The following is a 27,363-nucleotide window of genomic DNA, read 5'->3' as shown; positions in this document are numbered from 1 at the left end:
ACGAAAGAAACTTGTAACTGTTGGTATTTTCAAATCTTATCAGTAAAAGGGAAGTGGCTGATCTTGGTATAAATGAAAGACTTTGAAGTTGAGATAATTCCTAAACAATACTTGGTATAAATTACTTGTTGTAAATAAAAGACAATGAACAAAAAACTTATAAAAAGAATTGTGTTATATTGTCCCACCTCCACCCACAATTCCACCACATTTTACAGTCACATATATACATACATACATACACTTAAGCTAACCCGTTGGCTGCCACGCCATACAACCCGTAGGTTGCACTCTACTACTCTACGCGCCACGTCTGAAGGATCCATGACCAAGTGGGACTTGCCATTGCTGACAAGTCCGTGCTGACAAGGGGGGGACTAAGGTGCATGGCCTGAAACAGGCTTGCCTTGCGGCAAATTTTGGGCTTGGCGACTCCTCGACCCCGCGGCTTGTAAACCACGAGACCGAACAGCGCGGCCCGTGCATGGGAGAACAAAGGCGTGGCAGTCAACGGGATAACTAACACAACACAAACGCAATAATACCAACAATACGATGATCCACGTTGATGACGAGTCTCGGTGTCGGTCGCGATTTCGTTCTCACCAGGAGCAGGGGCAACATCCGACGGAGACAGGTGACAATTGTTAAAGATGAGAAAATCCATCTTCTCGACGTCTCCTCTGCATTACCTGAATAAAGACAAAAGAATTCTTATTAAGTGACCTGCCATTAAAAGTTACATAATACATATAGGCACATTGAACTGTTTTTTAGCTCAAAGATTTAAAAATGCAATTTTTTAAACTTAAAATCAAGCTTGCAATATTAAGAACTATACACAGAACAAAGCTCACTTGCTAGTCTAAAAAAAAAATTCCGGAAGTAGACCGGAAGTAACCACAGCGCCTCAACCATTGAGCTGTCGTCAAAATAAACCACATATTCGTGATCTCCATGAAATTTGGGGTCGATTAGATGTGATTTAAACGAAATCCAAAATTTGGCCAAAATCGAGAATTTTCCTGAACTATATAGTTCAGGAAAATTTTCGAAACCGGAAGTACGAATACGTAAAAAAGATAACATGAACTTTACCACAAATTCGACGTGGATCACGAATATGTGGTTCTTTTGCACCTCGAATGAATATTTACTAAACTACAGACTGAAATGAGCGAAACCGGAAGTAGAAAAAAAAAACAAATATCGAAAATTTAACAAGTGAGCTTTGTTGCAGGAATAATAATCGTCAGTTATTACTAAATATTTCAACAAAATAACTGCCAATAAATGTTTAAAGAGATGTTGAAAGTAACTGAAACTGACTGTTTTGACAGCTACAAATTATCAAAAAGCCATCTAGCGCTAGAAAAAAGAAACTTCCAAGTAAAACTTCGTTGGCGCGTAAAATGACCTGATTTTGGAAACTATTACACAGCTAACGCAACTAGACTATTGATAGATAACCTACGAAAATAAGTCAATTTTTGGGTACCTGGGCATAATCCCGTGGTCTGCAGGTGTGTAACAGCGGACGGAAGCGATCAGGCGAAGTGGTCCTCGCCAATTCGCCAGTGAAGTACAACAAATTGTGTTTAGAAGCAGTGAAGCTAGATGAGCATGCGTCGCGAAGATCAGGATGTTGGTGGAAGTCCCTCTTCCGTCATGGACAAAGGTCAGCATTTGCACAAGAATCTTCGTGCTAGGACAGCACGATTCCATTAAGAAACTGCGTGCTCTGTAAAAACAAATGTTTTACATTAATGAAAATATAACAATGAATAAAGCATATCAATCTTTACCTTTTCTAGGAAATACACTGAGATGTTCATGATAAGAACAGGAAGAAAGAAGAAACCGTAAAAATGGAATTCACAGCAACCAACAGCATAACTCCACATGTTGAGATAAACTTCCTGATGCTAAAGAAAGTGTTATGAATTATTGCAGTAGCGTGGCGATAGTGTGTATTGTTGCTTACCTTTATCATCCAGATGATTGACTTTCATCAAGCAGATATGGTACATACATGGCAGGTCACTTCACACTCTTCATGTCTCTGAAACTCTATAGGTAGCAATGGGACAAGGAAATTCTCTACATTATTTACAAATTTATACGAATTTAGAAATAATACTCTACCTATCCCTCAGCTGGGTTGTCTTCTAACCAGAAGTAGAAACAGTCATAATAACAAACATGCTGTAGCAGGGTATGCCACCAAAATTGCGAGATTCAGAAAAGATCCTATGGTTTATGAGCAAGAATACCTGTTATATGAAAATCTGAATTTTAATGGTCTCGTAGCAGTAATGGGGAAATACCTTATCTCTGCACATTTGTATTCCACTATATGTGTGCTTCAAACATGAGTTTTAGGCTTTTGACTGCATGAGGATCTAATGGATGGAAATTGACTCAGCGCTAAGTCAACTTGTTGGAATGACTGACAGTATGCATCTAGAATTCGGAGAAATAAGTTGGTACAATATAAAATCAGGAAACTACGATAAACTCAAGATAAACCTACATAAGATACGAACTTCAATTTGGTATATGAAATCAAAGGAATATATAAGTATTAATTAGCTACAATTTGTTTCGCCTTTTTCGCCTCGTTTCACAATGTAACAACAACAAAGGCGACACTAGCGACATCTAGTAATGGGTTTTGAATCCTAAGTCGGTAACTAGATGTCGCTAGTGTCGCCTTTGTTGTTGTTAGTTTGTTACATCGTGAAACGAGGCGAAAAAGGCGAAACAAATTGTAGCTAATTAATACTTATATTCCTGTGATTTCATATACCAAATTGAAGTTCGTAACTTATGTAGGTCTATCTTGACATAGTTTCATTATTTTTATACTGTACCAACTTATTTCTCCAAATTCAGATGCATACTGTCAGTCATTCCAGCAAGTTGACTTAGCGCTGAGTCAATTTCCATCCATTAGATCCTCATGCAGTCAAAAGCTTAAAACTCATGTTTGAAGCACACATATAGTGGAATACCGAAATAAGGTATTTTTCAATTACTGCTACCAGACCATTATAATTCAGATTTTCTTATAACATAGGTATCCTTGCACATGAACCATAGGATCTTTTCTGAATCTCGCAATGTTGGTGGCGTACCCTGCAACAGCATGTTTGTTGTTATGGCTGTTTTTACTTCTGTTTAGAAGGCAACCCAACTAAGAGATAGGTACAGTTTTATTTCTCATAGGTAAATTTGTAAATAACATAGAGAATTCCTTTATCCCATTTCCACTTAGAGTTTCAGTGACATGAAGAGTGTCAAGTGAACCACCTATCATCATGCTACTTCATGACACTTTCTTTAGCATCGGGAAATTCATCTCAACATTTGGAGTAATGCTGTTGGTTGCAGTGAATTCCATTTTTACGGTTTTTTCATCATGAAAATTGCAGTGTGCTTCTTAGAAAAGGTAAAGATTGATATGCTTTATTAACTGTTAAATTTTTATTAATGAAAAACATTTTATTTTACAGAGGCACGCAGTTTCTTTATGGAATCGTGTGGTCCTGTCACGCAGATTCTTGTGCTGAATGCTGAATGCCGACCTTTGTCCATGACGGAAGAGGGACTCCATCAACGTTCTTCTCCATCCTTATCTTCGTGACGCACGCTCATCTAGTTTCACTGCTTCTAAACACAATTGGTTTTACTTCACTGGCGACTTGGCGAGTTTCTGGATCACTTCAGTGATCGCTTCCGTCCGCTGTTACACACCTGCAGTCACTCACCACGGGATTATGGCCAGGTACCGGACAATTGACTTATTTTCGTAGATTATCTGCTAGTTATATATTTGCGTTAAACTCTCTGTCTGTGTGATAATTCCAAAATCAGGCCCTTCTTGCGCGTAAAAGAAGTGTTAGTGTGTTACTTAGATGGAGATACTTAGATTCTTTTTTCTAACGCTAGATGGCTTTTCAAAAATCTGCAGCTGTCAAAACAGTCAGTTTCAGTTACTTTGAAATCTCTTTAAACATTTATCGGCAGCTGTTGTGTGGAAATGTTTTAGTGGAAACTGACGATATCTATTCCTCCAACAAAGCTCACTTGTTGGATTCTTTTAAAAATGTGTTTTTTTTTCTACTTCCGGTTTGCTCATTTCAGTCAGTAGTTAAGTAAATATGCATTCGAGGAGCAAAAGAACCACATATTCGTGATCCTCGTAAAATTTGTGGTAAAGTTCATGTTATCTTTTTTACGTATTCGTACTTCCGGTTTCGAAAATTTTCCTGAACTATAGTTCAGGAAAATTCTCGATTTTGGCCAAATTTTGGATTTCGTTTAAATCACATCTAATCGACCCCAAATTTCATGGAGATCACGAATATGTGGTTTATTTTGACGACAGCTCAATGGTTGAGGCGCTGTGGTTACTTCCGGTCTACTTCCGGAATTTTTTTTTTAGACTAGCAAGTGAGCTTTGTTCTGTGTATAGTTCTTAATATTGCAAGCTTGATTTTAAGTTTAAAAAATTGCATTTTTAAATCTTTGAGCTAAAAAACAGTTCAATGTGCCTATATGTATTATGTAACTTTTAATGGCAGGTCACTTAATAAGAATTCTTTTGTCTTTATTCAGGTAATGCAGAGGAGACGTCGAGAAGATGGATTTTCTCATCTTTAACAATTGTCACCTGTCTCCGTCGGATGTTGCCCCTGCTCCTGGTGAGAACGAAATCGCGACCGACACCGAGACTCGTCATCAACGTGGATCATCGTATTGTTGGTATTATTGCGTTTGTGTTGTGTTAGTTATCCCGTTGACTGCCACGCCTTTGTTCTCCCATGCACGGGCCGCGCTGTTCGGTCTCGTGGTTTACAAGCCGCGGGGTCGAGGAGTCGCCAAGCCCAAAATTTGCCGCAAGGCAAGCCTGTTTCAGGCCATGCACCTTAGTCCCCCCCTTGTCAGCACGGACTTGTCAGCAATGGCAAGTCCCACTTGGTCATGGATCCTTCAGACGTGGCGCGTAGAGTAGTAGAGTGCAACCTACGGGTTGTATGGCGTGGCAGCCAACGGGTTAGCTTAAGTGTATGTATGTATGTATATATGTGACTGTAAAATGTGGTGGAATTGTGGGTGGAGGTGGGACAATATAACACAATTCTTTTTATAAGTTTTTTGTTCATTGTCTTTTATTTACAACAAGTAATTTATACCAAGTATTGTTTAGGAATTATCTCAACTTCAAAGTCTTTCATTTATACCAAGATCAGCCACTTCCCTTTTACTGATAAGATTTGAAAATACCAACAGTTACAAGTTTCTTTCGTAACTTACCCTTGTAACATCGTCAAAACACAAGAACATGTCCGTACGTAGAGTGACTAAGGCAGTAATTACCTCCAAAATATGAAACAGAAATATCACAGCGCAGGATACTGGCCTTGAAGAAGTCCAACACCAATAGACACCTGTCAAAATGAAGACAGGCTTTAAGTTACAACCAAAAATCTTACAAAAGAATTACCCTTATTAGAATTTTTATTTTCTCATTTAAGATCAACAGTTAATTCCCAGTGACCAATGATCATGAAGACAAGCAACCAATTTAAAAAAAATAAAATAGATCTATCGGCTCTAGCATTTAGAAATCTCCTTGTAGTAAAATCCGGAAGCGTTTGTGGTGTGATACTCGGGTGCCTTGGTGGTGTAGTACTTGGGAACCTCGGTATAGCAACTGAGGGCAGCGCGGGTTGAAGCGAAATATGCAATCTCTTTGGTGTAATACTCAGGAGCTTCGGTGTAAAATGGTAGCATACTTCGTGGTGTTGTACTCCGCTCCCTTCGTGGTGTTGTACTCCGCTCCCTTCGTGGTGTTGTACTCCGCTCCCTTCGTGGTGTTGTACTCCGCTCCCTTCGTGGTGTTGTACTCCGCTCCCTTCGTGGTGTTGTACTCCGCTCCCTTCGTGGTGTTGTACTCCGCTCCCTTCGTGGTGTTGTACTCCGCTCCCTTCGTGGTGTAAGCTGGAGCAACGTAGGTTGTAGTGCAGTACTTGGGCGCTTCAGTTGTGTGACAAGTTTGATCCTCGTTGTAGTAGCTGGGAACAGAATAGAACATGGGAGCATTATTATAGTTAGCTGGAGCATCATAGGTTGAAGTTTAATACTCGAAGCCTTTATGGCGTAGCACTTGGAGGCGTTCGTTTAGTAAGTAGGTGTTGACGACGTTGTTGTTGTTGTTTAGTAAGGAGGCGGCGTGGTGAAGGTAGTGAAGCGGGGAAGAAAATTATTCCGGAGCTTCTGCGTAGTAGCTCGTGCCAACATAAACTGTGGTGTAATACTCTGAAGCCTTGGTGGTTTGGCACTTGCAGGTCCCAGTGTAGTAAGCGGTTGTTGCGTATGTTGTTGTTGATTGCCCACCATACCCAGGAGATATCGGCACACCATTGGTCGATCCAGCCATCATGATTACAACACTCACAGCAGCACGACACCATAGTTTCCTAGGCAACAAATAATTTGAACTTCAATTTGCATTAATAACTGGCATATTGGCAATTAGAAAGTTGATTCAAATTTCCATGAAAAAATAATAAAAATATTTACTCATAATAACTTCTGTGTAGTATTCAACCGTTTTTGTACTCCGGTGCCTTGGTGATGTAGTACTTGGGAGCCTCGACGTAGTTCTCGACCCTTTGGTAGTGTAGCTCGGGGCAACATGAGCTGTGGTGTAATACTCTGGATCCATGGTGGTGTAGCACTTGTAAACCTCAGTGTAGTAAGCTGGAGCAGCGGAAGTTGATGCTAATTAGTTAGACGGCACGGCAGTGTAGTGCTTTAGTACCCGCCATACCCAGGAGACATCGGTACACCATGGCTGAACCACCCATCAACGATACAACGCCCAACAGCAGCACGACGCCATAGTTTACTAGACGATTAATAAATTTTAACATTTATTTTCAATTATGGTACTAGTATATTAACAAATAGAAAAAAAAGTAGAGTTGATTCACAACTCTATGGAAAAATTTTTACCTTTATTTAAAACTTTTAATGCGACGAAGAATGAAGTTGATGACAAATAGTGCACGGCAGTTCCTGTTGCCGTAACGGAGATGCTCAATCGGCTGCTGAAATCTTTCACCTTTTCTCTCCTTCATTACTAATAGACATTAAATAATTTGTATATTTAGTAATTGGCATATTAAAACTCGACCTAACAGAATATTTACCCATGATATGTAGTGGTATAGTACTCAGGTGCCTTGGTCGTGTAGTGTTGGGGAGCCTCGGTGTAGTACTCTACCCTTTAGTAATGTAGCTCGGAGAAGAATAATACTGTGGGGATTCGGTGTAGTAGCTTGGGGCAGCATGGTGGTGAAGTACTTGGGGGGCATCGGTGTAGCAACTGGTTGTGTCGTAAGTTGTGTACTAAGGCGGCAGTGTAGTGCTTTGGTATCCACCATACCCAGGATACATCGGTACGCCAGTGGCTGAACCAGCCATCAACGACACAACACCCAACAACAGCACGCCAGCATAGTTTACTAGACAATTGATAAATTCAAACATTACCATTCAACAATTACTGGCTAGTAGCAAATAGAAAAAAAATAGAAATTGAATATTGATACACAACTAAATACGACAAACAGAAAACTTACCCATGATTTAGAACTGATAGTACGATGAAGAATGCAGCTGATGGCAGATAGTGGAATGCAGATGTTACCGTGTCGGAGATACTCGCTCGACTGATCCCTGTCGACTTTTCTCTCGCCTTTTATACGACTTTTTTTTCTCACCCCTCCTCTTAAGCCTTGCGGTTATTTTACCTTCTTGATAAAATGATACAAAATGTCCCGTTCTAACCCAACCTCTACACCACTGCATGACACTTTTTACTTAATGATCTCCATGACCTTCGATTGAAATGCAAACTGGCCTTTCCTTCTTTAGGTAGACGTTGCTGGGGATGGGTCTACAAAAACCAATATCAAAATGAACACCAAATAGCTTACCCTTGCGGCTATTGTACCTGCTTTGATAACGATGAAACACGTGTCATTCTCACCCAACCTCTACACCACCGCATGCCAGTTTTACGTAATTTTCTCGTGACCTTCAAGCGAGAAGGACATCCTGTCTGGACAAACTGGCAGACCTTTCTGCAGGTTCACTTGCATGATAATTAACAAAAAGTTTTACAATTTACTTATGATTCATACTATTGGCTTATATATTACAACCAGCTCTAGAAGGAGAATCGATTATTCTTGTGCCTTGTGGAGCATCAAATGGGGCAATATCAGTGTATAAATTACCTCAGGGAATAGTTAAATACCGTAAAATACCTACTGATTACAGCGTCGAGAAATAATTAAATTAATTCCAGTTAATGATTTCAAAGTTATTTGATGCGAGGGAATAAGTAGTTCGGCGTCGGATGAAAATTCAAATTTGAAACGACGAATAAGAGACGATAGGATGATTTTTAATTCCAGAAGAGCAAATCTTTGTCCTGATAAAAATAAGACAACAAAGGTAAAAAATCGAATAAGACATTTAATTGTAGAAAAATTAATTACCAATACAGTTGCGAGGTCCTGCACTGAACGGGAAGTACGCATACGGATGTCGGCCGTTGGCCTCATCCGCAAAAAAGCGTTCTGGATTAAAAACCAAGGGATCTGGAAAGACTTCCGGATTTCGATGCGTTGCTTACGTTAAACATCCTAAGGTACATCCGGCAGGTATCAAATATTTACCTTAAAGCAAGATTGAGAAATAAAAATCAGACATTTTCATAAAACAAAGAAAAATAGTTGTTACCTATTTGAACATCTTCTTGAACGGTTCTTTCAAATGCGGGAACGCTCGGATACATTCGTAATGTTTCCTTAATACAGCATTCAAGATACTTTAAATTGGGAATGTCCTCTTGGGTACAATCTCTTTCCGAGTTATCAAAAACACCGCTTAATTCAATCCATGCATTTTCCTGATAAAACGGTAAAAGGAATAATGGTAGAGCATTTAGGGATAGTTTATTAGATAGAAATAATTCTGATAGAAATTTTACCTGGCAATCTGGATTAATTGCCATACAGTACAAAAACCAACCCATCAGAGAAGAGACTGTGTCGTGACCCTTCAGCAGTTCAATAAAACGTTAACGATTTCCAGTAATCATTTGAATTTGACCACTAAATACCTCAAACATGAAAGTATCAATTTCATTCCGGATGTCGAGGTCCGATAAAAATTTTCCGTCATCTGAAGCTTGAAGCAACAAATCGAGAAGTGGTAGTCGGTTTTCTGTTATCCAGAAAGAAACAAGGGGATATGTGAAATATTGAATATGTGAACTCTATTCATTTAAAATATTGAATTCTACTTACTGATTCCAGATTCATTTTTTTCGTTATTATTGTGTACACAGTTGAAGCTTTTTCGTCTCTTTTGTATGATCTAAAATTTTAATAGAAACAACTTTAATCGTGTTAATTTATACTTTACTACCTTGACTTACATCCTCAGTGAATCCGTGAAGGGTTTTCAATAATCGATCGTGTTCCTTCCCTAATGCAGATAGCGAAAAGATTCGTTGGTTTTCTAGCCATGGCTTCTGGAATTTTGTTATCATTACTTGCCCCATTCTATATGAATCAACGCAACTAAAATAAATGGGATAATCACAATTTGGGGGTTTATTACCTGCAAACTGCCTTATAATAATCAGAATCATCCGTTTGTGCGTTGATTTTGGTACCCATCGCCACTTCTAGAAAAGGAATAGTTTGATAGCCCTATTAGAACACGAAAAATATTTCACGATTTATCTATTATTACCACAAATAACATCTAGCGAACACTTTGCAAGGAATGGATACACGTCCATTTCGCTTTTTCCATCCGCAAACGATTGGCAGATGTCCCCAATAATTCCACAAAGGACGCGACTCTGCTCGTTAAATACTTCGACAAAGGTATTCAGAATTGAAAAGTGAAAGGCTGGCGTCAACAACTTCCGTCGCGATCTCCACAAATCACCTTGTGAAAGTTACATTTATATTCTGATTAAAATCTGACAAACATCTGTGAAAAATACAAAAAATAAAACTCAAGTTGTCCTTTTGTTATACCGGAGCTTAGTAGAAGTCCTTGCCCCAACCATGGAGCCAATTGATCGTAAGACACACCTTTATCAATAATCTTCTGACTAGTGAAAACCTCCTACAACAAAACGCATATTACGAACAATATTTAGAACAAAGTTAACGACAATAATGTTATAACGACATGCAACAAAATACCTTCAGCAGCTCAGGCGATGAAATGCAAACGTAGCAATTTCTTCCCGCAAAAGCACGATAGATTTCTCCATATTTTTCAACAAATGTCACGTGAAATAAACTGATTAAATCTAAATACATGAAACATTTAAAAGGTGAAACGGCAGCATAGCATACCTTATTTAATTTTTAAAGGTACAATGTCTTACGATCTAATCCTCCGAACATCTCCAAAGAGTTTCCAATTAGAGGCAGGTATTTGGGTCCGGGAATCCGATTGATTGCGACGTGGAAAGGTGAAGTATGGATGTAGATCCACCATCCTGTGTAGGCGAGTATAAGGAGCAATCCTACAATGCACAAAGACACGCAAAAGCTCCACACTAACATACTGCTTGCCCTAAAACGAACCGCAGGGCTAAGAGTTGTTCATCAAAGAAGCAATCAAGCGTCTTTGAAGCGATACTTTCTTTTGCATGGGGTTCATAAACTTCTCTCTTGAACGCTGTTAAAAATTGTATACTGGTAGGTCATTCTAGAAAGTGCAAGAGCCGCTATATTCGCAATTGCAACTGGCACGTTTGATACTTGGGGTAACCAGTTTTTAAGATGAGAAAGGTGAGTTACACCCATTTGCGAATTTCTATTTAGAATGTACGATTAGTCCGTTAAAACAGGTTTCAAAACGGTATTTTCCTCGGTGTTTTCACTTCAGACAAAAGTAGTGAAAAATCCAAATTTAAAGCCAACTCAAGGAAACCTGGAATACAAGACGAAGCAGCTAAATCCCCGCAAGTACTCCTCCTATCATCCTTTTTTGTAGAATAAATTCGGGTTATAAAATTTTTAAACAAAACAAAATTATGTTCAAAGCAAAAAATAGTGCATGATAACATTTAAGAGTTCTTAGCTAGAGTTAATATTTCAAGATTATACCAATTACCCAAGAGCGAATACATCAGGTCTTCTAACTGCTTTCCTGGAAACGTGTCTAGCAAAGAATTATTCAGGCTTGATTTCCCAGGTAGAGGCAGTATTTGGATCCTGGAATCCTAACGAAGAGAGAAAAAAAATGCTTCATGAAACAAGAAACGAGATATCATTTCCATTTCCTTTGTTCAAAAATCTACTTCGTCACGCAACGAACATTTGCGGACATGTGGAACGGCACATTTCCACTGGGCAAGAGCCCAAGAGGTTCCGGTAAAATATAAAGTAGCAAGCGTGAACATAACTAAAGCACTCTGAATTCCGAGCAACCGTTTCGTACATCGAGTAGGATCAGAGCAGTTTGCCCAGTGAATTATTTGCTATCGGAAAGTCTTCTCGCACTGGCACAGTGATACCATTCAACACGTTTCCATATATTGAATCTATGACTTGAAAATTAAAACGCAAAAAGTAGCTAAACTGAAAGTACACGAAGATCTAGTGATCTAGTTAATAAAGCAACACATCCATGCGCTTGTTGGAAACAAATGCGTGGTCAATTTAACTGGTATATAACTGGCACAAGGATAAAAGTTGAGGAGCGAAAGCTAATTATTCATTTCAAATGCGCGAATTGTGTCAGTTGTGCACGTAGTACGAACCAGAAAGTGAAAAGTAGCGATAACCCGGCGAAAACAAACGAATAAGCCAAAAATAACCTACGCAATGTGATCACTGCTAATGTTTACAATTTGATTTGAATTTAGAAATACTGTTCAACGACGAGAGACAAATAAGTTGATGCCGTTCATGGATTTCAAGACCAGTTGGGTTGCAATAACCGGTGGCTTGGTGTTAGCTGAGACCTCGAATTTGAATCGGCGAAGAAGAGTCGACAACACAATTTTGCTTTCCAACATTGCAAATCTTTGTCCTGATTAGAAGGAATAGATTTTAATAATAACCGTAATATTTAAGAGATAAAAAGAGTTAGATAAATCTTAATAGTACCGATACAGTTGCGGGGTCCAGCACTGAACGGGATATACGCATACGGATGCCGGCCAACAGACTCATCCAGAAAAAAACGTTCGGGGTTAAAAGTCAACGGATCCGGAAATATTTCGGGATTCCGATGCGCAGCAAAAGATAAAATCCCTATTGTGCATCCGGCAGGAATTAAATATTTTCCTGAAAATACACCCGTAATCAGATTAAATTGATTTTTGCAACACGCAACAATTTTCGTGTTTACCAATTTGAACATCTTCTTGGACAGCCCTTTCAAATCCAGGAACACTGGGATACAATCGCAACGTTTCTTTAATGCAGCATTCAAGATACTTTAAGTTAGGAATGTTTTCTTGAGTGCAATCCCTTTCCGAATCTCCAAATTCGTTCTGAAGTTCGATCCACACTCTCTCCTTTTTAAATAAAATATGTATTAAGACATTTGCGGTAGCCACAATCGACAATTTACGCAATTTAAAAAAAATTATTACCTGGACGTCTGGATTTGAAGCCATGGCATACAGAAACCAGCTCAGCAAAGAAGTAGTTGTGTCATGTCCCTATATCCAATTGGCGGTTCATTAAAAAAAAAAAAAAAAATCTATTAATTAAGCAAAACTATAAAGTACCTCAAACATGAAAGTATCAATTTCTTGTCGAATGTCCTGGTTCGACAGAACTTTACCATCTTCTGAAGCTTTGAGCAGCAAATCGAGAAGTGGCAATCGGTTTTCTGTGTTTTCATTTACAGTGAAATTTTAATTGCCTTTCATTGTTTGAATGATGAATTATTTACGTACTAATTCCAGTTCCCGTGTCTTGGGCTACATTATCTTCTGTTTTCTTTAAGACTTCCCGTCTGTTATTTATCGCCTTCAAGGGAGAAGAAATATTAGAAGAAATAAAGCAGTTCAATCACATAATATTGACTGACCTCTTCAGTAAATCCGTGAAGGGTTTTGAGCAGTAAATCGCGTTCTTTTCCCAGTGCCGTTAACGAGAGAATTGTTGGATTCCTCAACCACGGCAATCGAAATTGTTCCGTAACTACTTGGCCAATTCTGCAACAAAAATAGAGTAACAGAAGTATCCCTATGTGCATATAAGCAAGTTTGCAAATTTTTACCTGTAAACTGCCCTAATGTAATCAGACGTTTCCGTCTGCGCATTAATGTTTGTCCCCATAGCTGCCTCTATAGAAATTTAAAAAATTATTTCTTATTCAAGTAGACGGTAGAAAAATATTTTTTACCACAAATAATATCCAGTGAACACCGAGTTATTAATGGATGCACATCCATTTCGCTTTTTCCATCCGCAAACGATTGGCAGATATCCCCAATAATTCCACAGAGGACGCGACTCTGCTCGTTAAATACTTCTACGAAACTATTCAAAATCGAAAAGTGAAAGGCCGGCGTCAACAACTTCCGTCGCGATCGCCACAAATCACCTTGAAAATGAAATTAAAACATTGGTTAAAACCTGAATACCTAAAACATAAGAAATTATTTTTTTCCGTGCTTACCGGAGCTCAAGAGAAGTCCCTGTCCCAACCAGGGAATCAGCTCATTATACGACACACCCTTATCAATGATCTTTTGGCTGCTTAATACTGACTATAAAAATAAAAAATAAAATTGAGATAAATAGATTAGTATTTGACGTTGCATTTTTGTTTAAAACATATAGTAATATTACCTCCATTAATTCCGGCGAGGAAATATTGATGTAGCAGTGAGTCCCAACAAATATTCGATAAATATCTCCATATTTTTGGACCCATTTGGTTTGCAAAGTGTGTTGTAAACCTGCGTGTAGACATAAAGAAAATGTTAAAACTTCGAAACAACTTAACGTTGGCCCTTCTTAAATCATTGAAGAGTAGTGAAATAATATTTAAAGATGGTTGTGGGTGCAAGAAAAACATTTGAGACTCACGGTCTAGTCCTCCGGCTAACTCCAAGGCGTTTCCAATTAAGGGAAGGTATTTGGGCCCGGGGATGCGATTGACGGCGACATGGAATGGCGAAGTGTGTTTGTAAATCCACCACCCGATGTAAGCGAGAATAAAGAGCAATACTACAACACAGAAGGCTACAAAGTAACTGTAAACTGTCATGGTGTTTGCAAATAAGAAAAACAAAAAGAAAACACAAAACTGGTTAGAAAAAAACGTGATTTTTCAATCGTGAATCACGACAAACTGAGCGGTTGCCAACCAGTGTGTTTGCATTCACGAGCTATCTCTTGCTGCGCTTAAAAAGGCAACGTTGCTGTATCTGGTGTTGACTTAACCTGTTTGAATTGCTACAAAACATACGCTCGTGTAGGATCCCGAAATTCTAGCATGAATGAAATTCACTGAATATATTTCAAAACTTGTTTCCCCCAATAAGAAATACCAGGCAGTGCAACCAATATCATTGCAGACACACAGACTAAACAATTCCTTAACTTCTATCCAATATTCTTTATGGAAGCTCACCAATCACGTCACGAGTGCTTTCAGTGCGGAAAACAGTTTTGTGATTATAATCGTAATTAAAATAGCTCCCACTATAAGTTAGTGCAGGGACAAACGCTTTCAACGACGAGAGACAATTAAATTGATGCCGTTCATGGATTTCAAGACCAGTTGAGGGGCAATAACCGGTGGCTTGGTGTTAGGTGAGACCTCGAATTTGAACCGGCGAAGAAGAGTCGATAACACAATCTTGCTTTCCAACATGGCAAATCTTTGTCCTGATTGGAAGGAATAAAATTTATCAATACCCGTGATGTTACGGGGTAAACAGAGACAAGAAAGTTTAAATACCGATACAGTTGCGGGGTCCAGCACTGAACGGGATATACGCATACGGATGCCGACCAATAGCCTCGTCCGGAAAAAAACGTTCAGGGTTAAAAGTCAACGGATCTGGAAATATTTCGGGATTCCGATGCGCAGCAAAAGATAAAATCCCTATTGTGCATCCGGCAGGAATTAAATATTTTCCTGAAAATACACCCGTAACAGAATAAATTGATTTTTGCATCAACAATTTTTCGGGTTTACCAATTTGAACATCTTCTTGGACAGCCCTTTCAAATCCAGGAACACTTGGATACAATCGCAACGTTTCTTTAATGCAGCATTCAAGATACTTCAAATTAGGAATGTCTTCTTGGGTGCAATTCCTTTCCGAGTCTCCAAATTCGTTCTGGAGTTCGAAACACACCCTCTCCTTTTTAAATAAAATTAGTATTAAGATGACTTGCGATAACTACAATCGCTAATTCGGTTACCGCAATTTCTAAAAGTATTACCTGGATGTCTGGATTTGAAGCTATGGCATATAAAAACCAGCTCATCAACGAAGTAGTTGTGTCGTGTCCCTATGCCCAATTAGCGGTTAAATAAAACCAAGAACTCTTTAAATTAAACCAAAAAGTACCCCAAACATGAAAGTATCAATTTCATTCCGAATGTCCTGGTTTGACAGAACTTTCCCATCTTCTGAAGCTTTGAGCAGCAAATCGAGAAGTGGCAACCGTTTTTCTGTGTTTTTATTGTCAGAGAATTAATTAATTAAGTTCCTTTCTCTGTTTGAATAATAAATCATTTACTACTAATTTCAGTTCCTGTCTCATGGGCTGTCTCATCCTCTTTTTTCTTTAAAATTTCCCTCCTTTTGTTTATCACCTTAAATGAAAAGGAAAATATTGAATCAAGAAAATGAAGTTATGCGGTTTAATCACATAATACTGGCTAACCTCCTCAGTAAACCCATGAAGTGTTTTGAGAAGTTGATTGCGTTCTTTTCCCAATGCCGTTAACGAGAGAATTGTTGGATTCTTTAGCCACGGCATTTGAAATAGTTCCGTGAATACTTGGCTAATTCTTTAACAAAAATAGAATAAAAGTAGTATCCCTACGTCAATCAAGCTTGCAAATTTTTACCTGTAAACGGCCCTAATATAATCAGACGTTTCCGTCTGCGCATTAATGTTTGTCCCCATAGCTGCCTCTATAGAAATTTAAAAAATTATTTCTTATTCAAGCAGACGGTAGAAAAATATTTTTTACCACAGATAATATCCAGTGAGCACCGAGTTATTAATGGATGCACATCCATTTCGCTTTTTCCATCCGCAAACGATTGGCAGATGTCCCCAATAATTCCACAGAGGACGCGACTCTGCTCGTTAAATACTTCTACGAAACTATTCAAAATCGAAAAGTGAAAGGCCGGCGTCAACAACTTCCGTCGCGATCGCCACAAATCACCTAAAAATAAAGCCTTGGCTACAACCTGACTAATTGTAAGATAATGAGTTAACTTTTTCGTGCTTACCTGAGCTCAAAAGAAGTCCCTGTCCCAACCAAGGAACTAGCTCATCATACGACGCACCTTTATCGATAATCTTCTGGCTACTTAGAACTGCCTGTAAAAGATAAGATCAAATCACGATAATTAAATTAGTATCTGTTTTTTTTTATTACGGATATTACCTCCATTAACTCCGGCGAGGAAATGTTGATGTAGCAGTGAGTTCCAGTAAACATTCGATAAATATCTCCATATTTTTGGACCCATTTGATTTGTAAAATGTCATGCAACTCTGCGTGAAGGGATATAGAGAATGTTTAAATTACGAAATCATCTAACATTAGCACTTCTCAAATAATCGATAAATAGCGAAATAGTATTTAAAGATCGGTAGAGTTCATGAAGAACATTTGAGACTCACGGTCTAGCCCTCCGGCTAACTCCAAGGCGTTTCCAATTAAGGGAAGGTATTTGGGCCCGGGGATGCGATTGACGGCGACATGGAAAGGTGACGTGTGAATGTAAATCCACCATCCGATGTAGGCGAGAATAAGTAGCAACGCTACAACGCAGAAGGCTACAAAGTAACTGTACACTGACATAGTCTTAGCAAAAAAGAAACATAAAACTGGTTAGAAACGTGATTCTTCGTGACTCTGAACAAACTGAGCGGTTGCCAACCAGTGTTTGCATTCACGAGCTATCTCTCGGGTTATCACTTACTGCTCTCAAAAAGGCAACGTTGTTTGCTCTGATGTTGACTTGACTCTGTATGTGTTTTAATTGCTATAAAGTATACGCTCGTGAAGGATCTCGAAATTCTAGCATGAATGTCTATTAAATAACTTGTTGCCCCAATAAGAAATACCAGACAGTGCCACCAATATCATTGCGAAGTGACAGACAAAACAGTTCCTTTCTTTCCCACATCCGTTCTTAATAGAAGTTCACCAGTCACTCCACGAGTGCTTACAGAACGGAAATCCCAATTAAAATCGCTTCCGCATTATCTCGCGCAGATCACAAACGCTTTCAACGACGGGAGACAATTAAATTGATGCCGTTCATGGATTTCAAGACGAGCTGATTTGCAATAATTGGTGGCTTGGTGTTAGATAAGGCCTCGAATTTAAAACGGCGAAGGAGGGTCGATAGTACAATTTTGCTTTCCAACATCGCAAATCTTTGTCCTGAAAAGAAGAAGTAATTTGTTTTTAATACCCGTAAATTATGGGTGTATTGCGCAAGGAGCCAAATTTATTTACCGATACAGTTGCGAGGTCCAGCACTAAACGGGACGTACGCGTACGGATGTCGGCCAACAGCCTCGTCTTGAAAAAAACGTTCGGGATTGAAAACCAAAGGGTCCGGAAATATTTCGGGATTTCGATGCGCAGCTAAAATTAAAAACCCTATCGTGCATCCGGCAGGTATTAAATATTTGCCTGGAAGTAAAAACAGGTTCCTGGTTCCAGTTCATTGAAACATTGGAATTGCGCAACATTTTTTCTCAGGCTTACCAATTTGAATATCTTCTTGGACAGTCCTTTCAAATGCAGGAACGCTGGGATACATCCGCAACGTTTCTTTAATGCAGCATTCAAGATACTTTAAGTTAGGAATGTCTTCTTGAGTGCAATCCCTTTCCGAATCTCCGAATTCGTTCTGGAGTTCGATCCACGCTCTTTCCTTTTTAAAAATGAAATAAAGTTAGCATTAGGTTCAATTTTGATAATATCGATAATTGGAATTTAAATAATTTTTACCTGAATGTCTGGATTCATGGCCATGACATACAGGAACCAGCTCAGCAACGAAGTAGTTGTGTCGTGTCCCTGTAATATACAAGTTGACGAGTCAATTCAAAATTTGGGGCCCATAAAATCTTGCGTGTGTGAAAGTTGAAACGCAGCACCTACCTCAAACATAAAAGTATCGATTTCATTCCGAATGTCCTGGTCCGAGAGAACTTTTCCTTCCTCTGAAGCTTTGAGCAGCAAATCTAGAAGTGGTAATCGATTTCCTGTTTTCGTTTGCAGTGAAAAGAATTTAATTGCTTTTGCTTTGCACTGTTTTAATTATGTTTCTTCACGCACTAATTCCTGTTTCCTTGTCGTCGACTTCAATATCTCCTTTTTTCTTCAAAATTTCTCGTCTATTGTTTATCACCTAAAATGAGGGTCGGACAAATTGAAGCAATTTTACGGCTTAATGACACACAATATTGACCGACTTCTTCAGTAAATCCATGAAGGGTTTTGAGCAGTTGATTGCGTTCTTTTCCCAACGCCGATAAGGAGAGAATTGTTGGATTTCTTAGCCAAGGTTGTTGAAATTGTTCTGTGATAACTTGGCCAATTCTAAAAAAAATAGAACGATGGTTATGAACGCTAAAAAGTTAAAAACAAATGCCTAAACTATTTATTACCTGTAAACTGCTCTGATGTAATCAGAAGTTTCCGTTTGCGCATTGATTTTCGTCCCCATTGCAGCCTCTAGAAAAGTTTATAGAAAAAATGTTTTTCATGTATAAGACATAAGAAAATTTTGTTTACCACAGATAATATCCAGCGAACACCGAGTAATTAACGGATACACGTCCATTTCGCCCTTCCCGTCAGCAAACGATTGACAGATGTCTCCAATAATCCCACAGAGGACGCGACTCTGCTCGTTAAATACTTCGACAAAGCTATTCAAAATCGAAAAGTGAAAGGCTGGCGTCAGCAACTTCCGTCGCGATCTCCACAAATCACCTTTAAATGGATTTAATTAAAAATAAGAAAATTGTAAGATAATAGGCAATATTTGTTCTTACCGGAACTTATCAGAAGTCCTTGTCCCAACCACGGAGCCAGTTCACTGTAGGACATACCTTTATCGATGGTCTTCTGGCTACTCAGAACGACCTATGGAGAAATTTTTTAAATTAAATGCTTATCGTTGGTATTTTTAAAAACAGACATTACTTCCATTAATTCCGGCGAGGAAATGGGGATGTAGCAGTGAGTACCAACAAATATTCTATAAATTCCTCCGTATTTTTGGGTCCATTTGATTTGAAAAGTTTGAAGTAAATCTGCGAGTAGACAAAACTTAATTTTTAAAAAATATTTCAATATATGTTACTAGCGCTACTTCCTATGAACCCCACTAGTGACCGTGAAAAATAAAGATACTCACGGTCGAGCCCTCCGGCTATCTCCAAAACATTTCCAACAATGGGAAGGTATTTAGGTCCAGGAATCCGATTGACTGTCACATGAAAAGGTGAAGTGTGGATATATATCCACCATCCTATGTAGGCAAGAACAAGGAGCAATGCTACAACACAAAAGGCTACAAAGACGCTGTACAATGTCATTGTCTTCGAGCAGAATTAACGCAACAAAAACAAAATACCGGTTAGAAACGTGATTCGTCTATCAAGTTTCTCAACAAACTGAGCGGTTTACATCCACGAACTCTCTCTTGCTGCGTCAAAAAATGAAACGTTGCCGTATCTAGTGTTGACTTAACCTGTTTGAACTGCTACATAATAACCTCGTGTAGGATGTCAAAATTCTAGCACGAATATAAGGCTTTTTATCTTTCCATGTTTTATAACTTGTTATCTCAATAAAAATGCCAGACTATGCAACAAACTTTATCATTACAAATTGACCGACAAAACGGCTCCTCTCCTTCCCGTTATTTGTCGATGTTCACCAATCGTCTCACGAGTGCTTTAAGTACGGAAAACAGTTTTGCCAATTTACCGTGGTATTAATTCACAATTTAAATCGCTCCCGCATTTTATCGTGCAGATCACAAACCCTTTCAGCGACGAGAGACAACTAAGTTGATGCCGGTCATCGACTTCAAGATGAGTTGAGTTGAACTAATCGGTGGCTTGGTGTTAGGTGAGACCTCGAATTTGAAACGGCGAAGGAGGGTCGATAGCACGACTTTTGTTTCCAACATGGCAAATCTTTGTCCTTGATGGAAAGAGTAAAACTTTGAAATTTCTCCTAGAGGAAAGGAAATAAAATTTAATACCGATGCAGTTGCGAGGTCCAGCACTGAACGGGATATACGCATAGGGATGCCGGCCAACAGCCTCATCCGGAAAAAAACGTTCGGGGTTGAAAACCAACGGATCCGGAAATGTTTTGGGATTTCGATGCGTTGCAAAAGTTGGACACGCTACCGTGCAACCGGCAGGAATTAAATATTTACCTTTCAACACAAATAGACATACATTAAAATAAAAGGTTTAAAATAAATTCAGGGTAAAAAGAGACAAAGTTCTAACCAATCTGAACATCTTCTAAAACTGTCCTATCAAATAAAGGGACGCTGGGATACAAGCGCAACGTTTCTTTAATGCAGCATTCAAGATACTTCAAGTTGGGAATATCCTCTTCTGAGCAATCTCTTTCTGAGTCACCAAATAGATCGTCTAGTTCGGTCCGTACTTTATCCTAATTATAGAAATTCAAAGTGATTAACAGAGCGCTACAATAATAATCGCTTATTTAGCTGTTAGAAACTTACCTGGCAATCCGTATTTGTTGCCATGCAGTACAGAAACCAACCCATCAGAGAAGAGACTGTGTCGTGTCCCTAATAGATAATAGAAAGTATTACGTTTCACGAAATTAAATTTAGAATAAACCAAAAGTACCTCAAACATGAAAGTATCAATTTCATTCCGGATGTCCTGATTTGAGAGGACCTTCCCGTCATCTGAGGTCTTGATCAGCAAGTCGAGAAGCGGCAAACGATTTCCTATTATAATTATACAATTAAAAATTTAATCGAATATAATTAGTGATGACTACTATTGCGTGTTTTATTCTACGTACTCATCCCCGTTTCAATTTCTCCGGTTTTGTTATTTCCTTTTTTATTCAAGGCTTCCCGTCTTTTGTGAATCACCTAGAAAAGACGTTCAATTTAATAATTTGTAGATTTTTGAGACTCGTACGATATAGACTGACGTCTTCAGTGAGTCCATGGAGAGTTTTCAACAATCGATTGTGTTCTCTGCCCAACGCGGAAACCGAAAAAATCCACGGAATTTCCAACCATGGCTGCTGGAATTGCTGCACAATTACCTGTCCCATTCTACATTAACAAGACAACGTAGAAGGCAAAAATAAATTATAGGAACTTTAAGGGAAATAAAGTGCCACAGTTTTGAAGGACAAAAACAATTATTATCAACCACTCCCACCTGTAAACTGCTCGGACGTATTCAGAATCCTTAGTTTGAGCATTGATTGTTGTCCCCATGGAAGCCTCTAGAAGAAAGAACGAAAGAAAAAATGAATTTTATTAAACTCCACGTAATAATTCAAGACTAAAATTATTTTACCACAGATAATATCCAGTGAACATCGGGTGATTAATGGATACACATCCATTTCGCTTTTCCCATCCGCAAACGATTGACAGATGTCTTCAATAATTCCACAGAGGATGCGACTCTGCTCGTTAAATACTTCAACAAAGCTATTCAAGATCGAAAAGTGAAAAGCTGGCGTCAGCATCTTCCGTCGCGATCGCCACAAATCCCCTTGAAAACGTAGAATCGGATGTTAATTAACAAATCAGAACAGAGTTAGAAATCGGTCGTTACCAGAGCTAACGAGTAGTCCCAGTCCCAACCAGGGAACTAGGTTGACATAAGACGAGCCTTTGTCGATGATCTTCTGGCTGCTCAAAATTGCCTGAAAAAAAAATAAAGGCAATAACAAATTACGTACAAAACAACTAACATTATTTCATTACTTGGCAAGGCAGCAAATTGGCGATAACAACATGTTTATCTTTCTAATTAATCCAACAACTATCAGTGCTCTCACACTCTCTAGTAGTAAACTTAAGCTCCGCCCAAAAGCGACCTCTTAGAATAAATGTTTTTACCTCTAGTAACTCGGGTGTGGAAATAACAACGTAGCAGTGGTTTCCGAGAAATATGCGGTAGACTTCCCCGTATTTTTCTGGCCATTTCTCTTGAAACATGTGAAGTACATCTAAAGCGTGAAATAAAGTTTTTCTTCGATCAAATTAACTTTAAAATCAGATATAGCTGTAATTAGTCCTTACTGTCTAGCCCTCCAGCTAACTCCAATGAATTTCCTAGTAAGGGCAGGTGAAATTTGGGACCCGGGATCCGATTCACCAATACGTGGAAAGGTGAAAAGCGAATGTATAAACACCAGGACAAGAAGGCGAGAATGAATCCCAAAGCGAAGACGGCCGCACAGAAATCAAACGACATCCTGTCTTTGACAAGGGCTGAACAGAATAAACAAATGTACGTGACTCCCCTCAGGTCTTTGGGGGAGAACTGTCGTGAATAATCAATTCGTTTAGCCCCAAGCAAAGTATAGCATGTAAAGGCAACGTTGTTTGGTAGCGCGTACGGGAACAAAGCTGTGAATTACGTCAACATTCGATTAAATTTATTACAAAAATATTGCGCCAATGAAACAAAATTCAAAAATTTGGTAGAAATTAACTAATGAGAAAAAGAATTTGAATTAGTATCCCGTTCAGTTTTGCATTGCTTGATAAAAGAATAATAACGAATTATGGCTGACGGCGGAGAAGCGAAAGCGCATGCAGGTAATCTTGTCAAAATTTGTTTTCTACTATTCCCAATCAAAATCAAAATCAGTATTGCACCTTGAATAATCTAATAAGTCTAAAGAAGCGATGACACGTTGCATTACCTGCTAGAGTCTATACTCGCCGTGCTGGCACAATCGATCAATATTTTAAGTGCACCTAAATAATTTTAGAAAAACAAAGGTGTACGTTAACCATTAAACAAAGAAGAGTGTTTTTAATACGATCAAATCCTCCCATTAAATCCACAGGATGGTTTCAGTGACGGGAATGTTCGGCGGCATTTGAGGCGAATATTTCCTGGTCGAACAACACGTGACACAAAGTCGACATATATCGATGAACCATTGCATAACTGCCACAATAACCACCAAAATAAACAATACAAGAACGATTATGATGATTACGAAATCCTCTTCCATTTCCTCTTTCATTTTCTTCACGAAAAGTACGACCCGATTGAGAGAGATGATGGGCGATTATTGAAAACACTTGGCAACCGAATTTAAAATTTAGAACTTTACGTAATGGAAATGGGTTTCCTTCATACGAATCTTTGACGAACTAGGCCAAACCCCCAAAGATTTAAAACGTCATAACTTCTTGAAACAATTTAAAAATTTACTGCAAAACGAGAAAACCCGACACTTGACAAACGTTTCTAGGAGGACATACCTGGAAGAGCTGTGCCTTGACACAGACAGCCGATTCTTTCGCGGAAACGTCCATAACAATTAACTGGTTATTTTTCAATCGTCAAGAGACTTTCTCACAACATACGTACGTGTAAAACTTATTGACTGGGCACACGAACTGTCAACGTTACTTCCCACAGGAGATTTCTAACATGAACACTGGAAAAAGATTTGTTTTCTATGAGTTCAATCACACCCACAATTATTCTCAGTAAACTAACGTCATGTGATAACAGAACCAACGATAGCAAGGCAATATCAATACTTGATAACAAAATGTGACTCTTTATGAATTTTAGTGAGTAAATCTGTTACCTTTGTACCACGAATAAATTAGCACAAAAGGCAGCTTCCGCCATCACACCAAAAAGAAACCTGTTACACACACACCTATCACAAAATTAAACAGCTGACTCTGCAGCAGACAACCTTTCGGCACTCAAGTTCGTTTCAAAATGAGAAGATCGAGGAAAAGGGGGCGTTCATTTACATACCCTTCCTCTGTTTTCAGATATTTAAATTCTACCAAAATTAGGGGTTAGGGTAAACAAAATTGACAAGGTCAAATAACAAAAAGGTTTTGTATTACCATACGAAACTAGCGAGGAAACGTGTTGATACTTTTCGTAATTTAACAACATTAAACAGTTGCAAAATTGAAGAGATAAAGTTTGAAACAGCTTTTGTTTAATCACACAATGAAAAAAAATTCTACATTTTTTTAACGAGCAGAAATGAGAAGATTTATCTGCCCGTCAATTGGTTTCAAAACGGATTGCATCGACGGAACTGGTTTTGCCGACAGCGGTGACAATGCGAATTTGAAACGACGTAATAAAGTTGATACGATAATTTTGATCTCCATCATTGCAAAGCGCTGGCCTATGGCAACAAAAACAGACCTTCAAAACATTGACACATAACATGACGAGAAAAGAATAAAAAAATTTTCGCAGTTCAAATTAAAAATAAGGCGAATCTCTGATTCACGAATAATTTACCAATGCAGTTTCGAGGTCCAGCGCTGAACGGAATATAAGCGTAAGGGTGACGCCCTTGCAATCGCTCAGGTAGGAACCGGTCCGGATTGAAAGTCCATGGATCTGGATGTACTCGTGGGTTATGGTGAATGCCATACAACATCAAAATTAAAGTACATCCTGCCGGAATGAGGTATTCTCCTGAAATTACCCCCCAAAAAGGATTGGTACTACTTCGCAGGATCGAAAAATGATAGTTCTTTACCGAGCTGGAATTCTTCTTTAACGTATCTCTCAATGTGTGGCGCAGAGCTGTACATTCTTAAACATTCCTTCAAGCAACACTCTAGATAAACGAATTCAGACAGATCCTGTTGAGAGCACTCACGATCCGATTCCCCAAAAACATTTTGCAGTTCAGTCCAAGCTCTTTCCTAATTTATATCAAACAAACATTATCGTACTTTGGAAATCATAAAATTGTTTTAAAATGTTTACTTGACATTCAGGATTGGCAGCCATGCAGTATAAGAACCAGGAAACGGCAGAAGCCGTCGTATCGTGACCCTTTGGGAAAATAAGAAATTGTACTGATACGTAATTAAACAATCCTCTGTAGCAATTACCTCAAACATGAACGTATCGATTTCTTCTTGAATTTCTTTATCAGCGAGTCCCACATTAGTTCCATCGCTGCTTTTAGCTCCTAGTAACGTGTCCAAAAGCGGTCGCCGATTCCCTATTGATCACAATTGTTTTGTTTGTTTAATTAGGCATCAATTTTATTTGACTCATTAATTACCTGGTGCAGTTTCCACATCTTGGCCATCGTCGGCCATTTCATTTTGCATTTTGGCCAGCAATTCTCGTCGATTTTCTATCACCTGGTGAATGAAGTGGGCCAAAAAAGGTATAACCAATTATTGGGTATACTTTTAAAAAATTGAAACTCACATTTCTGGTGAACGAGTGCAAAGTTTTCAACAAACAACTTTGTTCCCGGCCTTGCGGAGTAAATTTAAATATGAAATCGTTAACCAACCAAGGCTTTGAAAACCTTTCCATAATAATCTGATTAATCCTAAATAATTTCGTAATTCATTTCTGGTTTCAGCTCTAATTCCGCTCTAGTAACTTTTCTTACCTGTAAATGGCTTTGACGTATTCTGAACGCTGGTATTGCGCATTCACTGAAACTCCCATTGCGGCCTCTAAAATAAAAACATTTCATAGTCAGACGTTTTTGAATAATATAATTGCCATTTCCAAGAAATATAGCTTACCACAGATAATGTCGAGGGTGCAATTGGCAACGAATGGATAAACATTGATAATGTCATCCTCTTGTTGACTCTGGCGTCGTTTGTCCAATACGTCGCATAATATTAGACTCTGTTTATTGAAAACTTCGATGAAAGTGTACAAGATTTGAAAGTGGAAGGTCGGAGTCAACAAGTGTCTCCTCATTTTCCACTTGGCCCCTATAAATAGCCAAACGATTAGAGTCCAAATGTGTAGAGAAATTATTGAAAACAAAACTTACCTGTACTTAAAAGAAGCCCGTCGCCCAACCATGGTTCAAAAAATTTATACGTGGCTCCTTTATGCATAAGTTTCTGGCTTTTTAGAATGGGCTATGGGGTAAAAGCAAAAAGAATAAGCCATAATTTTATCTGGTCACATCTTAAACTTTCATGGCAATTAAGTTACCTCAAGGAGTTCAGGAGACGAGATGTTGATGGTGCAGATAGAACCCATATAAGTGCAGTATATCTCTCCGTAAGTGCGCTGCCAATCGACTTGTAACATTTGAAGTAGGCCTGTGAAATAAAAAAATGGATGTAACGACAAAACAGCATTGAATTCAAATGCAATTAATTATATACAATCAAATCTCCCCATTAACGGGTATGCGTTGCCCACAATAGGAAAAGGTCGGGGCCCTTGTGGCAATCGATTAATCAAAACGCGAAAGCGCCAAAAGCTGATAACAAATCGTCCAATTGGAATAATCAGGAATGGAAACAAAAATGAGAGCACAATAACTACAACTGGAGAGCTGTTTTCTAACGGAAACTCCATTCCTGCCTTTACGAAAAACACATCCGAATATCAACGACGACAAACTGTTAATGGCCCCATTATAAGGAACTTTGATGGTTTTCTTCGTCTTGGAATATTTGATCTTACAGACCCATGAGCTTTAAAAACTGTTAAAAATAAATTCAATTGCCACATGGGAATAATTTACCTCTCCTTCGTTAATACCGACGTTGATTTTTCATCCGAAAAACCCACACGGAAATGTTATACAAAATCGAAAGGGAAACATACCATAGGGAAATGTACATACAAATCATCTCCTCATTTTTCTTTTTACAACTTATAGCTTAATGTAAGTATTTGCGCGAAAAATTGACTAAAAAGAAAATCGTTAGGAGATGATCGCCAGATGTTGAAGAAATCTCAATGGACTGGTACAGCGTAATGAATTTCCATCGTTTTCGCAGTCTCCGTTTAGTGTTAACCAAAC

The 27,363-nt window shown here is 38.6% G+C and overlaps 5 protein-coding genes and 2 long non-coding RNA genes across 17 annotated transcripts; all 7 read right to left on the bottom strand.

Annotated features, from left to right (window-relative positions):
• Positions 1-1,498: 1,498 nt before the first annotated feature.
• LOC124198786 lies at positions 1,499-2,463 on the bottom strand. The gene is made up of 5 exons (XR_006876723.1): positions 2,328-2,463; positions 2,146-2,250; positions 1,985-2,070; positions 1,806-1,925; positions 1,499-1,741 (listed from the first exon to the last, which is right to left on the bottom strand). It is a non-coding gene; the product is annotated as an uncharacterized LOC124198786 (long non-coding RNA).
• A 3,042-nt stretch (positions 2,464-5,505) lies between these two features.
• On the bottom strand, positions 5,506-7,819 carry LOC124198572. 2 transcript variants are annotated; one of them, XR_006876599.1, is made up of 6 exons: positions 7,653-7,819; positions 7,221-7,535; positions 7,024-7,150; positions 6,589-6,916; positions 6,150-6,506; positions 5,506-6,080 (listed from the first exon to the last, which is right to left on the bottom strand). It is a non-coding gene; the product is annotated as an uncharacterized LOC124198572 (long non-coding RNA). The 2 variants fall into 2 exon arrangements; XR_006876598.1 differs by having other exon boundaries at positions 6,150-6,485; positions 7,653-7,816.
• Positions 7,820-8,371: 552 nt separating this feature from the next.
• On the bottom strand, positions 8,372-11,485 carry LOC124198570 (cytochrome P450 4C1-like). Its single transcript, XM_046594468.1, has 12 exons — positions 10,493-11,485; positions 10,305-10,414; positions 10,134-10,224; positions 9,841-10,041; positions 9,706-9,772; positions 9,521-9,647; positions 9,390-9,459; positions 9,203-9,306; positions 9,071-9,139; positions 8,821-8,989; positions 8,577-8,756; positions 8,372-8,509 (listed from the first exon to the last, which is right to left on the bottom strand). The coding sequence occupies exons 1-11, from the start codon at positions 10,671-10,673 to the stop codon at positions 8,710-8,712; spliced, it is 1,236 nt and encodes a 411-aa protein (XP_046450424.1). The 5' UTR covers positions 10,674-11,485; the 3' UTR covers positions 8,372-8,509; positions 8,577-8,709.
• A 145-nt stretch (positions 11,486-11,630) lies between these two features.
• LOC124198568 (cytochrome P450 4c3-like) lies at positions 11,631-17,212 on the bottom strand. 7 transcript variants are annotated; one of them, XM_046594459.1, is made up of 12 exons: positions 16,959-17,212; positions 16,720-16,829; positions 16,562-16,652; positions 16,294-16,494; positions 16,168-16,234; positions 15,981-16,107; positions 15,834-15,909; positions 15,662-15,765; positions 15,534-15,602; positions 15,283-15,451; positions 15,043-15,222; positions 11,631-12,147 (listed from the first exon to the last, which is right to left on the bottom strand). In XM_046594459.1, the coding sequence occupies exons 1-12, from the start codon at positions 17,137-17,139 to the stop codon at positions 11,990-11,992; spliced, it is 1,533 nt and encodes a 510-aa protein (XP_046450415.1). In that variant the 5' UTR covers positions 17,140-17,212; the 3' UTR covers positions 11,631-11,989. The 7 variants fall into 7 exon arrangements, with proteins under 7 accessions (XP_046450415.1, XP_046450414.1, XP_046450413.1 ...); XM_046594458.1 differs by lacking the exon at positions 15,043-15,222 and adding an exon at positions 12,225-12,404; XM_046594457.1 differs by lacking the exons at positions 15,043-15,222; positions 15,283-15,451 and adding exons at positions 12,225-12,404; positions 12,469-12,637.
• A 144-nt stretch (positions 17,213-17,356) lies between these two features.
• On the bottom strand, positions 17,357-19,962 carry LOC124198571 (cytochrome P450 4C1-like). The gene is made up of 13 exons (XM_046594469.1): positions 19,940-19,962; positions 19,721-19,834; positions 19,507-19,616; positions 19,356-19,446; positions 19,093-19,293; positions 18,966-19,032; positions 18,771-18,897; positions 18,634-18,706; positions 18,457-18,560; positions 18,304-18,372; positions 18,058-18,226; positions 17,803-17,982; positions 17,357-17,727 (listed from the first exon to the last, which is right to left on the bottom strand). Exons 3-13 carry the CDS (start codon positions 19,510-19,512, stop codon positions 17,570-17,572), a joined length of 1,245 nt encoding a protein of 414 aa, XP_046450425.1. The 5' UTR covers positions 19,513-19,616; positions 19,721-19,834; positions 19,940-19,962; the 3' UTR covers positions 17,357-17,569.
• Positions 19,963-20,281: 319 nt separating this feature from the next.
• LOC124198569 (cytochrome P450 4c3-like) lies at positions 20,282-24,302 on the bottom strand. Of its 4 annotated transcripts, XM_046594467.1 has the most exons (15): positions 23,831-23,848; positions 23,380-23,510; positions 23,260-23,314; positions 22,631-22,822; positions 22,448-22,557; positions 22,161-22,251; positions 21,897-22,097; positions 21,756-21,822; positions 21,520-21,646; positions 21,385-21,457; positions 21,204-21,307; positions 21,074-21,142; positions 20,832-21,000; positions 20,576-20,755; positions 20,282-20,514 (listed from the first exon to the last, which is right to left on the bottom strand). In XM_046594467.1, exons 4-15 carry the CDS (start codon positions 22,803-22,805, stop codon positions 20,357-20,359), a joined length of 1,524 nt encoding a protein of 507 aa, XP_046450423.1. In that variant the 5' UTR covers positions 22,806-22,822; positions 23,260-23,314; positions 23,380-23,510; positions 23,831-23,848; the 3' UTR covers positions 20,282-20,356. The 4 variants fall into 4 exon arrangements, with proteins under 4 accessions (XP_046450423.1, XP_046450421.1, XP_046450420.1 ...); XM_046594465.1 differs by lacking the exons at positions 23,380-23,510; positions 23,831-23,848 and adding an exon at positions 24,166-24,302 and having other exon boundaries at positions 22,631-22,861; XM_046594464.1 differs by lacking the exons at positions 23,380-23,510; positions 23,831-23,848 and adding an exon at positions 24,166-24,302.
• Positions 24,303-24,419: 117 nt separating this feature from the next.
• Positions 24,420-27,156, bottom strand: LOC124198567 (cytochrome P450 4C1-like). Its single transcript, XM_046594454.1, has 12 exons — positions 26,717-27,156; positions 26,541-26,650; positions 26,374-26,464; positions 26,114-26,311; positions 25,975-26,041; positions 25,785-25,911; positions 25,633-25,714; positions 25,457-25,569; positions 25,329-25,397; positions 25,096-25,264; positions 24,852-25,031; positions 24,420-24,732 (listed from the first exon to the last, which is right to left on the bottom strand). Exons 1-12 carry the CDS (start codon positions 26,910-26,912, stop codon positions 24,572-24,574), a joined length of 1,563 nt encoding a protein of 520 aa, XP_046450410.1. The 5' UTR covers positions 26,913-27,156; the 3' UTR covers positions 24,420-24,571.
• Positions 27,157-27,363: the final 207 nt, after the last annotated feature.

This window comes from Daphnia pulex, chromosome 7 (assembly GCF_021134715.1).
Source record: "Daphnia pulex isolate KAP4 chromosome 7, ASM2113471v1".
Taxonomy (NCBI): domain Eukaryota; kingdom Metazoa; phylum Arthropoda; class Branchiopoda; order Diplostraca; family Daphniidae; genus Daphnia; species Daphnia pulex.
Note: the sequence above shows the minus strand (reverse complement) of the source record. Positions and strands in the feature narration are given on the sequence as shown.